The following is a 16,601-nucleotide window of genomic DNA, read 5'->3' on the forward strand; positions in this document are numbered from 1 at the left end:
GTAAGCCTCCTGGTCACAATTTCTTGTAGCCCCGTGCCCAATACTCACATTGACTCTGCCAACTTCACTCACACTGCACCCATAACCTCTTCAATGCAATCTTCCCTTCCTTTGTTCTATCACACCATCCCAGTCCTCTATTCCACATCATCATCATCTGCTGCTGCTGCTGCTGCTGCTGCTGCTGCTGCAAAAACCTCACTGGTGCAAATGAGACATTCCTGTCCCATTCCCATGCTGCTTCTCCCTCCCACATTCCTGTCCCAAGCATCTATCATCAGCTACCCTTCCCCAAGTCTCCCTCTCACTCCTTGCCTTCTTTGTCCCCTCTCCCACTCCACCCAGTGAAACCCTACATTCCAGTCAGGCTGCAGACCAGGCATTGTTTACTCAGCTGGCACAGTGTAACGGTACACGTGTGTGTTTGTTGAGAGGATATGAGATTTTGCATGATTTCATCAGTAATGATTCTCATTCAAGTTAGTGGACTACTCATAAACTTCTGTACTTTAGTAGAAAATAAATGAACAAGTGTGACAAATTTTGCGTTAGTGGGAAATCGGATATCATCATCTCAAGAATTAAAGTTATCTCTATTTACAATCCTTGATTCATTATATTATGTTCTGTTATTGTTCTGTGTGTTTGTCTGAGGTATTCCTTTTGGGCTTCATACAGTGCTGAGGTTAGCCAGGCTGCACCTGGAATCATCACAAGTGCAGCAAAGAGACCTCCGTGCCGTATGCTGCTCCAAGGAATCTTGACAATCTGAACATCTGAAGGACAATAATGTCAACTGCATTGATGTACATAGTAAGGTTGCTCATTGGGTCACTATACGAGGGCTATCCACAAAGTACATTACTTTCTGGAATTAAAAATAAATAAAGTATTGGAATTTTTTTATTATATACAGATGAAAGCCACACTTAAATACTACTTTTCTACATAGTTGCCATTTAAATTAAGGCACTTATCGTAGTGATGGACGAGCTTAGAAATTCCTTCGTCGTATAACTCGGCCGCCTGCGCCTTCAACCACGTGGTTACCTCTTCTTGAAGCTGTGCGTCGTCATCAAAACGCTGCCTAGCCAACCACTTCTTCATTGCTGGGAATAAGTGAAAGTCGCTCGGTGCCAGGTCGGGACTGTACGGCAGATGAGGAAACAACTCCCACTTAAAAGATTAGAGAATTTCATGAGTGGCATTTGCCGTGTGAGCCCGGGCATTGTCGTTAATCAGCAAGATCTTTGAGCCGAACTTTCCCCTGCACTTGTTTTGTATTGCTCTTCTGAGGTTGTGCAGAGTTTGGCAATACCTTTGAGAGTTTACTGTAGTGCCTCTTTTCAGGAAATCCACAAAAATCACACCTTTTCTGTCCCAAAAGACAGTCATTACGTGGTTGAAGGCGCAGGCGGCCGAATTTTACAACGAAGGAATTTCCAAGTTCGTCCATCGCTACGATAAGTGCCTGTATATAATAAAAAAAAATTCCAATACTTTATTTTTAATTCCGAAACGTAATGTACTTTGTGGATAGCCCTCGTATATTAGACTCAATACAAGTCAGTCACTATATCATAAGAGAAGATTAAAGTCTGTATTTATATTCAAGTTGTTGGATTACTCCTTTAGTGCAGTTGTTAACTTATGAGTAACTAAGGAGGCTCTGTTGGGAATCTGTCGACTTCTACTGAATGCAGAAGTGTTCAACAACAGCCAGATGGTGCCTCTTCATTTTATTGTCTGTCTGGATGCTTCAGAATTTCATACCTGTACATTGTTTTTATTTGTTTGGAATTTCATTGCACAAACATCTGTATCATTAAGGATTAAACTGTCCCATTTTCAGTTTCTGTTCATTCCTCTTTCAATACATCATGGAATAACAGCTGTTACCATATCTTTAAGTAATAGGGATGACACCTGCTACTGTATTTATAGGTCATATTTTATAATATGACTTATAAATAAATGTTAACATTTACAATATAGTTAGCTTAATAACAACCAGCAGTTATGCACATGTCCTATTTCTCTGAAGTCCAATGCATGAATTACAACTAACAATTTTTCAACTGTTCTTCTTTTTTCTTGTTACAATAATCAACGATATAAAACACTGTAAGATACATAAATACTCCTTGTTCTTCCCATACGACTTACGTGGCGCAAGCGGTAAACACTTGTCGATGCCGTTCGACCATCGCGTCTACCTTATGCTTGTGACTCTTTTCCAGCCTGCACACACAACCATGTGTTGATTTTTCACACAGACTGCACCTATGTCTCTACATTGCACCAGCTGGATTCACAATGCTGCATTTCAGCAGGTAGATAAGATTGTGGAGGATTTGAGTAATAGAGTGAGAGAGGCAGCAAGCAGGAAGAGGGGTCGGAGTTGTGTGACTAGTGCCTGGGTGGAAGGCTAGGCATGTGATACATGGTTGTCAAAGCCGAAGGTGAGCAGCACAAGCTGAGGGTTACATAGGAACATGAATTTGGGAGGGGGTGATTTGCCTGATGACCATTGGCTTTTAGTCCTGGATGGAAGCATTTCCAAAATGGCTAAGTTTGTAAACTGCCATGATTAAAGTATACCCTGCATGCCAAAATGGTACTATCCAAACTAGCACTGAGGCAATTGTAGTGCACTATGGGCCTTATATGACAGGAGTGAATAACGGCTGTGGAAATGTGTATGGGCAGATAGACATGCAACTGTTGAGCAGCTGACCACCCAGACAAACCAAGGAGCCACCAACAGTGTCTCCTCAACAACTGTTCAGGGAATGTTGCTGTGTATGGGCATCCGCAGCAAGCACCTGGTTCATGCACCCATGCTGACTGTTGTTCATCAGCGACAAAGGCTGGAATTTACATGCCAATACTGCAACTAAGTGGTAGTGATGACGTTTTTAAATAAATCACATTTTATGCTCCATTTGTCAGATGTCTGTTGGTGACATGGCATAAAACATCTGGAAGTAAACCGCCTGCAAGAATAGTCCAAAGAGTCAAGGCAACAGGGTAATCCCTGGGTGACCTCATCATTCTGGAAGGTGTAATGTATCAACACAAGCATACTTGTATCTTGAGGACCATGTTCACCCCTACACACAGTTTCTTTTTTGCTCAGCATGATGGCACCTATCAGTAGAACAGTGCAACATGTCACACAGCTCACAGTGTATGTTGCATGGTTCAAAGAGTACAGATGAATTATCATACTCCCCTGGCTATCAAACTCCCCACGTTTAAGCCCAATCGAGAATCTATGGGATCACCAGAGTTGGACTGTTCATGCCATTAATCCTCAACTGATAAACCTAGCACAGCTGGTCACAACACTGGAGTCAGCATGGCTCCACATCCATGCCAGTACCTTCCAGAACCTCGCTGCCTTTATTCCTTCTTGTCTCACAGCTGTTTTCACAGCAAAAGTTAATTATTCAGGCCTTTGGCAAGTGATCACATTAATGTGATGGACAATGTATCTTCCTTCAGCATGAATGTTGCTGATAATCTTACAACATTTATCAAATTTTATTGCCTTAGTGCTGTAAGTTTAACTCCCAAGCATATTTGCCATGGGTAATGTACTAAATTCAACTAGTTTATCTGCACAGTGCAGCTGTCTGACACATTTATCAACAATATAAATTCTGTTTGTGTTATGTGGTTTAATACATTTGTAATACAGTTAGTGATATTCTCATAGTGTCTCTGTTTATTTTTCTCTGTTTCATTAAGACGTATGTAATAATGCAGTAGAGCCCCAATAATCCAAATATATCTGAAATTTTGGAGAATACGAAAAAAAACTGAGAAGAAGAAAAAATAAATAAAAAGCTGGTTTTTAGTGTAAGGGAAGGATTTTATTATGATATAGCACTGAACAACTCAATTATTGAAACACAATTTATTGAAAAGAAATGTTCATTTCAGTGGTAACTATAGTACTGTATCACAAGTTTATGGAGTAGTACTGTAATTTTCACTTATAGTAACTTGCAAAATCTGTAATCTTCTTTTGTCATAAAGAAGTGAGTGCATGATGATGCAATGTTGAGCCAGTGCTGCATAAACATCACATTTGTTGGTGTGGCAATAATGTGCTGCTCTACTTAGTGTAATGTCAATTCAAGAGCATCTGCAGCATCAGAATGTTGCACAATATGTTTAGGGGTGTCTTCATCTTCAAAGTTATCATCAGTAGGTTCTGGACTGCAGAGACAGTGGCTTCATCACTGATTTCTTGATGATTGTTATCATTGACTCATATTCATTCTTAAAGGCAATTTTCCACTGTGTTCTTGAACACTGGGATTTCTTGAACAAGTTGAAGGATATTACTATTGTCTGGGCCTGGAATGGATGGGATTTCTTCAAACATGAGACTTGGCCACAATTTCTTTTACAATGTTTGTTGTAAATGTTTGTTCATTTTGTCACAAGCCTCAGCTAGCCAGTAAATAGATGTTCTGAGGTGGAACAGTTACGTCCTTCATTTAGAAATTGTAGGAGCTTCTTTATTGTTATTGAACTTAAAGGTTTTGTAACACACCTAGATCCATTGGTTGCAAAATAGAGGTTACATTTGTCGGCAAAAATAAAAAGAGCTTTAATGTACTCATTGAGTAGCTGCATTTCTGAAGGATGAGCTGGAGCATTGTCAGTATGTCAGTAATTGTCAATTAAAAGTAGAGCTCGAGATGGCAGTCCATTTTCTGTATTGAATCTTCTAACACAGGGGACAAATTGTATCTAAAACCATTCACTAAACAAAACACCAGTCATCCAAGCTTTACTTTTTTTTTTTTTTTTTTTTTTTTTTTTCTTTTTTTTTTTTTTTTTTTTGGTAATAAACAGGAAGAGCTTTGATGATTATGGCTTTGAGGGCTCATGGTTTCGCAGTCTTTCCAGTTACCATGAGAGGTAATTTGTTAGTTACCACAACATTAATTGTCTTATGACATTGCTGGCAGTTTTGTTGGATCATCATTCATAAGTTTCTTCAGTTGCAATCCCTTTTCTTGAATCAAGGTACTTCTAATAGGAACACCTTTTTGTTCTCTGAGTAACCCAAGAGAAATTCTAGTCATTAGTTTTATCATACAATGATACAGTGGAGTTGTGAACTTGTTGCAAAGTTTTTTCACTAGTTGTGTTGCAAAAGCTTTCAATTTCCCTCCGATTCCCCACCCTTCCCCAGTAGCTGATAGTGGCTTTCCCAGCACCAAGTATACGCCATGGGGGCTCCCCACTCTTTGGTGGATTCGTGCTTGGTGACAATAGAGCTCCAGCCTTTGCAGCTTTTTTCCCTTCCATGCTGCATGTCTGTCCTCTTGATATTCCTCTTCATCCCCCTTGGGGAATCTGGGATGTTGCTGGAAATGTGTTCTGCATATTCAGTCACTGATATTAAAATAGTCTCTCTACTGTCTGTCATTCCTTCTTTCTTTTTTCGTTCCCCTTCTCCTATCCTTCCTCCGCTTCGGCATATGAGGTTCCTATTTTCCTTCTTCCTCCATATATGTTCCTGAAGACCAGCCCACGCATCTGACTCATAACAGGTTACTGGGTAACGTATAATTCCCAGCCCCAGGTTGACAGATAGGGTTCTCACATACCCCTGATAAGGGCCAGGCCCAGGGAGGGGTGATTGCCTGAACTGTTACCTTCCTAAATTGCCAATTAATCCCTCAGTCAGGTGTTCGGGAGGTGTGACCTGAGGTGTGTAAAATCACCTAAGGCAGGTGCACCGCCTTCTGAGGGAGGGGGGGGGGGGGGCAATTGGAAGGAGCATGTCATTGGAAATGCTGGCTATCATGGGGGATTTTCTCACAATGAGCCAATCATCTTTTTCACTGTCAGCCTCTACCAAATGTAAACAGAATGAGGCTAACGATTCAAAGACCCTACCAGCTGCACCACAGTTCCTCTTGATTTCATGTACTGATACAGTCAGTCCTTCACTGTGATAAATCTGTTTATTATTCAGAAATGTGTTCATGCAGTTGCTGGCCCTGTGAAATCCTGCTCTTGTTTATGAAATGGCACTTTGCTTTTGGAGGCTACTTTTGATTCTCAAGCACAACTGCTTGCAGCTTCACTCCTCCATGGCTATCCTGTTCTTGTCAAGGCCCATTGAATGCTGAATTATTCCCGCGGTGTTACTTACACTAGGTTGCTCGATGGTCTGACTGATGCAGAAATCCAAATGTACCTTCCGATCAGGGTGTCATTGCAGTCCATTGGGTGATTAGAAGAGTAGATACATCCTTACTGCCCACATGTGCCCTTTTTCTCACCTCTGATAGAGTAGTGCTTCTGTCAAAGATCAAAGCAGACTGTGTAGTTATCATAGTACGACCATACGTTCCGAACTTGATGCACTGCTACCAGTGACATCGTAACAACCACTCTCGAGAATCGTGCCGACCCCCGGCCAAATGGGTAACCACAATAATACAATGCCAGTATTGTTCTGATGACAATGCGCTGTGGTGACCACATCATATATATTTGCAATTGCGAATAATGACTACCATCAGCTGTAGAATGGAATGATGACAATGAAAATATGTGCTGGACCGAGACTCAAACCTGGATTTCCTGCTTATCATGAGCAGTCGCCTTACCATTTGGCTATCCATGCACAACTCGCCGCCAGAACCAAACTTCCATATGTCGTCAACTGTGCATTTGAACTGTATGTGAATACACATAATGGATGTGCAAGTACAGATCATAGATGTACAGTTGGTGACATATAGGTGTTTGGGTCTGACCATGAGTCGTGCACAGATAGCCAAATGGTAAGGCGACTGCTCGTGATAAGCGGGAAATCCAGGTTCGAGTCCCAGTCTAGCACAAATTTTCATTGTTGTCATTCCATTCTAAAGTTGATGGTCATCATTATTCGCAATTGTGTTATCATATTCATCTGCCGATACGGGGCATGGAACTTTCAAGCACAATGTCTGATCTGTACGGGAATACACATAATGGATGTGCAAGTACAGATTGTAGATGTACGGTTGACGACATACGGACATTTGGGTCTGGCCATGAGTTGTGCATGGATAGCCAAATGATTAGGGGACTGCTCACAATAAGCAGGAAATCTAGGTTCGAGTCTCAGTCTGGCACAAATTTTCATTGTTGTCATTACATTCTATGGCTAATGGTAGTCATTATTCGCAGTTGGGAATTCATATGAAATGTGTAACTTGTTGTAGGGATGCTCACAAGGGTGATTACCCATCTCCTTCTCCCCACAGTATTAACTGCAATGGCAACCATACCGCCTCCTCCAGAGATTGTCCTGTGTATCTCGATTAGCAGGCTGTCCCGGAAATCTGGGTGAAGGAAAAAGTACCTTACCCGGTCACTCACACATTGTTGAGTAGTTGCAAACCCTGCATTCTACCATTTGGCACCTACAGTACTGTTCTTACTACATCTTGCTCCACAAAGGACAGGGCCATGCAGATATACAACCTCAAATTTAGCACTATGGTTGTGAAATTGCGCAGCATCATGGTGGTGTCCCCGTCTTTTCCTCCAGCTGTGCAACAAGCCACGGAACTTCTGCCTCATGAGATGAAGTCACCTGCTACACAACAATCAGGCCGAAAAGGACAGCAGGAATGCTCCCGCAAAGACTTCCTACACCCCTCCAGCCAACAAACATCTGAGTCCTCCTCTGCCAACCGGAAAGGCTCCAGGAATTCCCACAAAGGGAAATGGTTTTCTCCTTCAGTGATTTGGAGATCCTCTTTGACTTTCTCCTTCATACGTACAACCACATCTGGGCAGAAGGAATGTTTTCCAGACACTGGCGTGAAGCCACTGTCATACCTATACATAACCCCCAGTTAGGATAAACACCTTCCTTCTAGCTGCCAACCCATTTCTCTCAACAGCTGTGAGCTGTGTTTGCAAGGTGATGGAACATATGATTCATGCCCGGCTGACATGGTGGCTCGAATCTCACAATTTATTAACCACTGCACAGTGTGGATTTCGAGTGTACCATTCTGCAGTTGACCATCTTGTCACTTTGTCCACCCATGTCACGAGCGAGAAAGTTTGCAACACCTACTGGAGGACTGGTATCCTCCGTACTCTGTAGATGTGAGGCTTCCGAGGCCACATGCCTCATTTCCTTCATGAGTTTTTAAAGGAACAAGTTTTGAGATACATGTGGGTTCTGCCTTGCAGACGCCTTTATCCAGGAAAACGTTGTGCCTCAGGATTCCACCCAGAGCGTCGTCCTCTTTGCTATTGTCATTAACATTATAATCGCCTGTATCCAGCTGAGCATCTCCGGCTCCCTTTTCGTTGATGGTTTTGCCATCTATTGCAGTTCTCTGTGGACTTGTCTCATTGAGCGATGTCTTCAGCAATGTCTTGATCGTCTTTACTCATGGAGCATCAACAGTGAGTTTTGTTTTTCCACTGACAAAACTGTTTGTATGAATTTCTTGCAGCACAGTTGGTTTCTTCCACTGTCTGTACATCTTGGGTCTGTTGCTCTTCCGTACATTGAAACTACAAATTTCCTGGTGCTTATACTTGTTTTTTCTTGATCCTCCCATGTGGCTTACCTGGCAGCCCACTGTATGCAGTCCCTCAGTATCCTATGTGTCCTAAATGGTACTTCCTGAGGAGCAGGTCAAACCACCCTCCTCCATTTCTACTGGTCCCTTGTCCGTTCGAAACTAGACTATGGGTGTTTCATTTTCGCATCTGCAAGTCCGTCTTTCTTACGCTGTCTCAATACTATCCACCATTGTAGCATCTGTTTTGCCACTGGCACCTTTTACCCCAGCACGCTTGAGAGTCTGTAGGCAGAAGCTGCCGAACTATTGCTGTCCTACCGCCATGACTTTCTCCTCAGCAGATACGCTTTTTGTCTGGCAAGCATGGCCACTCATTCTGTGCCTCCTCCCTCAATGGCTCCTTTGCTTGCCAGTATAGGGTGCATCTCTCTTCTCTGTTACTTCCTGGAGTTTGCTTTTGGCTCTTGCTCTGGCGGCTTAACTTCACGCTACCTGCCACTTTCCTGATGTGTGTGAACTCTTCACCACCTTGGCTTCATGCAGCAGCCCATGTTCACCTTGGCCTTCATTCACTACCTAAGGAAACTACTCTTGTCTCGCTCTATTGCCTTCAGTTTCATGACCTGAGCATGGTGTCAAGTACGTCTTCATCAGTGGCACCAAAGTTTTCCAGTATCAGCTTCCAGAACACTGCTCTGTATTTACAGCAGAACTTTTGGCCCTGTATTAGGCCATGCAGTACATCCGGCAACAAAGCATTTCAATTGCATCATCTGCTCCAATGGCAAAGGACATTTAATCTTTAATTCAGTACATCTATTTCTGTATGGCATACTTTATAGACCTTACTCCACGTTACTATTTTTAACTGTCTTCTCTTCCATCGATTGTAATTAATGTGTAGTCATTTTTAAATTCTCTCTTTGTCTTCCTGCTCTACAGTCCTGACATGGGCGCGTATGACTATAGTTGTTTTTGCACATTAAAGCAAAACAAAAGAAACTGACATCAAGTTCAATAACCAATTTTGTAGCACCTTCCCTATTGTCAAGCCACCCAAGCACTTCCAGTTTTCCTTTTAAAACACGGAAAATATTTTTCTGTTTGCTTGACATGTACTGTACAGTACAACACCTGTTTTATACGTACAATATTATCTTTATTTATGATCAAAAAGTGTGAATACAGTGCTGTATGAATCAACCCAATTTATTCTGTGGACTGTAAGAAAAATATCTGTTAACAGCAGCCAAGTAAGCTGTGCTTTAATAACTCCTCTGAACAAGATAATGACACTACCATATGTGATTGGCTATGTACACTATGTAATCAAAAGTACCCGGAAACCCCCAAAAACATACCTTTTTCATATTAGGTGCATTGTGCTACCATCTATTGCCAGGTACTCCATATCAGTGACCTCAGTAGTCGTTAGACGTTGTGAGAGAGCGGAATGGGGCACTCCGCGTGATCTTTGGATGTGTTCAGGTGATTGGGTATCACTTGTGTCATATGTCTGTACATGAGATTTCCACAAACATCCCTAGGTCCAATATTTCAGATGTGATAGTGAAGTGGAAATGTGAAGGGACATGTGCAGCACAAAAGTGTACAGGGCCAACCTCGTCTGTTGACTGACAGAGACCGCCGACAGTTGAAGAGAGTTGTAATGTGTAATAGGCAGACATCTATCCAGACCATTACACAGGAATTCCAAACTGCATCAGGATCCACTGCAAGTGCTATGACAGTTAGACAGGAGGTGAGCTCGTAAGCCACACATCATGCCGGTAAATGTCAAACAATGCCTCACTTGGTGTAAGGAGTGTAAACGTTGGATGATTGAACAGTGGAAAAACGTTGTGTGGAGTGATGGATCACAGTACACAATGTGGTGATCCGATGGCAGGGTGTGGGTATGGTGAATGCCCGATGAATGTCATCTGCAAGTGTGTGTAGTGACAACAGTAAAATTTGAAGCCTGTGGTGTTATGGTGTGGTCGTGTTTTTCATGGAGGGGCTTGCACCCTTTGTTGTTTTGTGTGGCACTGTCTCAGCACAGGCCTACATTGATTTTTTAAGCACCTTCTAGCTTCCCACTGTTGAAGAGCAGTTTGAGGATGGTGATTACAACTTCCTGTTCATAATGCATGGCCTGCATTAGAGTGGTTACACGACAATAATGTCCCTGTAATGGACTGGCCTGCACAGAGTCCTGACCTTAATCCTATAGAACGTCTTTGGGATGTTTTAGAATGCCGATTTTCTGCCAGGCCTCGCCGACCGACATCGATACCTCTCCTCAGTGCAGAGCTCTGTGAAAAATGGGCTGCCGTTCCCCAAGAGACCTTCCAACACCTGACTGAACATATGCCTGCTAGAATGGAAGCTGTCATCAAGGCTAAAGGTGGGCCAACACCATATTGAATTCCAGCATTACCGATTGAGGGCACCACGAACTTTTAAGTCATTTCCAGTCATTTGCCCGGATACTTTTGGTGACAAAGTGTAGTTGTATTGTTGTGGAGGATTTTGCATGGTATTCGCAGCATTACCACTTCCTCATGTCACTACATTGCCACTTTTTCACATTGCTACACTACATTGTTTTGTGGCTGGTTGTCCTATCTAGTAACTTTATTTGTGTTGAACATATGTTTTTTCCCAGATAATTCAACCATTTCCAAATCCAGACTGTACCCCGATTTAGTTCCGAATACTGGAATTATTACTGGTTACAACAAAACTCTAAGGGAAATAATATTACCATTTATTTCAGCTTTCTGGCTTGGCTTTTGAAAAGAATGATTCCGAAAGTAAGAACGTGTCAGAAAAGTCCAGCGATAAGCTAGAACTCCAACAGCAAGAAGAAATTAATTATGATGGATTGGAAATATTTCATTATGCTTTTTGTTATGTTGGTGTTCTCACAGGTATGTTTTAAGTCATGCACAATATTTATATAACTGCAAGTCGCAATTTTAGCAACAGTACTTTGTTTTTAATTTTGCTGCCATTTCAGTGATACTTTAGTTCTGAAAAAAAATATGGCTTCTATGCTTCTTGCTACTTCAATCATTAAGCTTTGTATTAATAATGACACTCATGTTTTAATGCTAATTTGTAAGCAGCTGAGTTTGTTTCATAGTGCACAAAATAATGTTATGAGTCTATCCTGTTTTTAAAATTTGAAAAACTTTTACTTATGAGAATGTTATAGGTTATATAAAGACAGGCTTCAATTCTAGATTTTGGAGTAAAAATTAGATGACCTGTAACTTAACAAGCTTCAGATCCATTTTTAATCAGGTTCTAGATTTTCCCAATGCAAAAATTAACAAATTGTTTTCCAGTATTGTATTGAAATGTTACAGTATTTTTAATGATATCATATATCAATACACTGCCCAGTTATGTCACCTTAAAGTATCATTTACATGAGTGAGTCACTTTGTCATTTGTAACACTGCACCCTCTACCCCTTTCTTCCTCCGTTTCCTATTTCTCTGCAGGTCCTGAAAATTAAAAATTCTCATTCTGTAGTAGATCAGTAAAGTAAATTTTTTTGATGGAGGTGTAAGACAGTGACATATTGAATCTTTTTCAGACCAAGGTTTCTTCCTGGACAAGACACAATATAGCTCTGAAAATGAAATCTAGAAATTCAACTGTGAATCTTGGTTTGGCAAACTGTTTCAGCATCTCAATTAGGTTGTGTGATCATTTTACTACACCTTCATAATCTTGTGTATTTTAGATTCACAGAGGTTACAGTTCATCTGTGCTAGATGGCTCCTACCTAGATGGCTTTCTGAGATTTTTCATAACTGTTAAAATACAACTTACTAAAAATTGGATAGTTGCACACACTTTTCTCACAGAACATGCATACCTGCACCACTAACCACTCCAGTCCAGTCACAACCATCATCTATTCCATCAAAGGCAGGCCTACCTGTGAAACCAGTCATGTGATCCACAAGCTAAGCTGCAACCATTGTGCTGCATTCTATGTGGGCCTGACAACCAACAAGCTGTCTGTACACATGAATGGCATCCAACAAACTGCAGAAAAGAAACAGCTGGACCACCCAGTTGCTGAGCATGCTGCCCAACATGACATTATTCATTTCAGTGACTGCTTCACAGCCTGTGCCATCTGGATCCTTCCCACACTAGATTTTCTTAATTGCACAGGTGGGAACTCTCCCTACAATATATTCTATGTTCCCCTAATCCTTCTGGCCTCAATCAACCCAGCTATCTGTTTCCCTGTTCCCATTCCAGCACTACACAGCCCTCTATTCCACCAACACACCCACAGTCTTTTTGCTTCTCTCCTTCTGCCCCTGTCCACCCCCCTGCCCCCTCCTTCCATCTAACCTCCTGACTGCACCTACTTGCCCTACCCTCTCCCCACCTCGTCCCTATATGCTCCCACAAGCCGTACTCTACCGTCCACCACCCCTACCCTGCCATCCTGCCCCAGCATCTTCCTTACCCTCACTACCCAGTTTGCTTCTCCCATCATGTGCTGCTGCTTGGAGTCTGGCCTTGGTAGCCAGAGACAGTGGTCTTGTGTGTGTGTGTGTGTGTGTGTGTGTGTGTGTGTGTGGTCTATTCTGATGAAGACCTGTTTGGCTGAAAGTTTTGTTGGCAGTCTTTTTGTTGCATCTGTACGTGACTCAGCAACTGTGCTATATGGTGAGTAGCAACTATCCTTCTCATAATATTGCCATTATTCCATTCTGAATCTTCCATTGTTTGATTTTGTCTTTACGTAATCTATGGACTGGGGATCAATGGACCTTTGCATCTGTGAACTGAGCTGGAGCAATGAATTAAGCTTTAGGTTAATAGAGCACACTTTTCTGATAGAGAGATGTCATATATATTTGCCTGTGATAATCATCCTTGCTTCTTATCTCATTATTACTGAATTTCATTTTTAATTTTAAAAAAAAAGTGCCAAAAAGACTTCATGACAAATGTGCATTCATAGATGTAGATAACTGAGAAGGTCAAGAGGGTAAAGTATTTTATACAAAAGGCAGTCAGAATTTGAAGGAATCAGACATGGTATACCACAAAATTGAGTTTTGTATCCTCTGTTTTTTCTGATATACCAGGGGATCAAAAAGTCAGTATAAATTTGAAAACTGAATAAATCATGGAATAATGTAGATAGGGAGGTAAAAATTGACACACATGCTTCGAATGACATGGGGTTTTATTAGAACCAAAAAATACAAAAGTTCAAAAAATGTCCTACAGATGGCACTTCATCTGATCCGAATAGCAGTAATTAGCATAACAAAGTAAGAAAAAGCAAAGATGATATTCTTACAGGAAATGCTCAATATGTCCACCATCATTCCTCAACAATAGCTGTAGTCGAGGAATAATGTTGTGAACAGCACTATAAAGCATGTCTGGAGTTATGGTGAGGCATTGGCATCAGATGTTGTCTTTCAGCATCCCTAGAGATGTCGGTCGATCACAATACACTTGCGACTTCAGGTAACCCCAAAGCCAATAACTGCACGGACTGAGGTCTGGGGACCTGGGAGGCCAAGCATGACGAAAGTGGCGGCTGAGCACGCGATCATCACCAAACGATGCGTGCAAGAGATCTTTCACGCATCTAGCAATATAGGGTGGAGCGCCATCCTGCATAAACATTGTACGTTCCAGCAGGTGTTTATCAGCCAGGCTGGGGATGATGCGATTTTGTAACATATCGGCATACCTCTCACCTATCATGGTAGCAGTTGCTCTCCAGTGCCATCTGTAGGATATTTAGTGAATTTTTTCCCCAGTAAAACTCCATGCCATTCCAAGCATGTGTGTCAATTTTCACCTCTCTATCTACATTATTCCATGATTTATTAAGTTTTCAAATTTATACTGACTTTTTGATCACCCAGTATATAGATGCAGAATGTACAAATTATTAATTTTTGCGAATGATCCAAGTCTAGGAATAAATAATGCTGACTTTATCCCTATTGAAAAAGCCAGCTGAAGATATATTCAAAAACATCAACAGATGGCTCTAGGCAAATTGATCATCATTAAATTTTATAAGACTTAATATTTAGAGTTCAGTACTCTTTGCAGGACTCAACAAGCCATAAAATAAGTTTCTCAACCAGTGAAATAAAAGAAGTGGAAAGTGTTAGGTTTGGAGGACTACAGATACATCACAACCTCTATTGGAAAACCCCTGCCTAGAATTAATGAATCACCTTGGTTCAGCTATGTTTACACTATGCATGATTACTCCTATTGGTCATTTAAAAATTAATAAATTAGTTTATTCTGAGTATTTCCACTCACTAATGAGTAATAGAATCATTTTCTGAGGAAATTTGAATTACATGGCGAACAATTTCAAAATACGTAAGCATTTTATATTAATTATATCTTATGTTAATTTGAGAACATCCTACAAAGACTTCTTCAAAAAACTGGGTATTTTGACAACTATGTCACAATATATATCTTCATTAATGTCCTTTATCATTACCAATATTTCTTTTCCAATCTAAATAGAGAAAAGTATGAATACAATGTCAGGACCAAAAACAACTTCTACAAAAGCCTGAAGGGATTGACATTAGTACAAAAACAAGTTGAGTGCAGTTGTATTCAGCAACACACCAGAACACATTAAATGTCAGCTATATAATGTAGTCAAGTTTTAAGACTGAATTAGAAAACTGTCTTGAAAGTCCCTTCAAGTTTGCTATTGGATCCTAAAATCAGCTCGATTTAATATTTCAGCAATCCAGCTGTTCGCCATCTTCAGGAGAACACTGCTGCCGCTGCTTCTGAGTCCTGCTGAGAACTGATATTCTCAGCAGGACTCAGCAGCAACAGAGTTCTCCTGGAGATGGTGAACAGTTGGGTAACTGAAATATTGAATCGAGTTGATTTTAGGATCTGTTAGCATACCTGAAGAGACTTTCAAGACTTATTATGCCAGGAAAGCCTACAAAGTCACATAGAGAACTTCCTGTTGAGTAATAACTCCTTCTACTCCATTGAAGAGTATCTTCACAGAATATCTGAACTTCAATATCTTAGGTTAATGTATAATTGAATCAATGAATTAAAAAGGGAGTCATGTCACTTTTTTTCCAAATTATGTTTATTGGAGATAACTGATCTTTATATCAGTATGCATCATTTGGTGTAATAAGGGATCATGTCCCTTCAAGAGAAGTGTTTGTTAGAAGGGCATTTAATCATAGAAGGTGCATTGCCCATATAAACAAGCTTATTATGGACCTGGTCCAATAAAGAGAAGAAACTAGATTATGCAAAGAATATTCTACAGTACATTCCTGACAGGCACAGACCATTTTATAACAGTATCTGGCAGTGACCAGCAAAGGATGAACAAGATAAAAATGAAACATACTCCTCATTGTCTGCTTTGCTGTTTTTTGCTTATGGCTGTATTTTGAGTACATTATGAATAAACCTGTATAGTCATAACACACTTTTTATTGCTATTATGAATATGAATAATATTAACTTGCCTAACACAACCCTTCTGCTGCAAACAGAATGCGAGTTGCCTCATCAACATCATCATGTTTGGAAAGAGTCATCCCTATTACGTTAAAACTTGGTTACTGATCACAGTTAATGGCTAAGGTATATTGTAATGATACATAGTTCTCTTCCTGGGGTCAACTGCTACAATGCCCATCACAACACCATGCTTAAACCTGGTGTGTAGTAAACTAGTTTTTTGTGTATCCTGAAAAATGTACTTTGTGGAACATAACCCCTTTTGCAGCTCACTGATTCAGTTATAATTAGCGCTGTAAAATGTAATGTAATGTCATGTCACTGTATTGTACTTTAATTTAATTTAATTTAATTTACATCCTTGACTTTTTTCCGTATCCCAGAGCTCACTGTCTGTGGGGTCCATGAATATGACTAATGTAACGTAGTATTGTAATATTTACATATTTCTCAACAGAACTCCCCCTCCCCCATTTTTAATAAACTGTA

The 16,601-nt window shown here is 40.7% G+C and overlaps 1 protein-coding gene across 3 annotated transcripts in view; it reads left to right on the plus strand.

Moving 5' to 3' along the window:
* LOC126334685 (lysophospholipid acyltransferase 7) overlaps nt 1-16,601 on the plus strand; it is a 131,215-nt gene that overhangs the window by 37,844 nt on the left and 76,770 nt on the right. For all 3 annotated transcript variants that reach the window (XM_049997164.1, XM_049997162.1, XM_049997163.1), the window contains exon 3: nt 11,350-11,503. In XM_049997164.1, the coding sequence (XP_049853121.1) occupies nt 11,350-11,503 (154 nt within the window). The remainder of the gene's footprint in view (nt 1-11,349; nt 11,504-16,601) is intronic.

Source organism: Schistocerca gregaria, chromosome 2 (assembly GCF_023897955.1).
Source record: "Schistocerca gregaria isolate iqSchGreg1 chromosome 2, iqSchGreg1.2, whole genome shotgun sequence".
Taxonomy (NCBI): domain Eukaryota; kingdom Metazoa; phylum Arthropoda; class Insecta; order Orthoptera; family Acrididae; genus Schistocerca; species Schistocerca gregaria.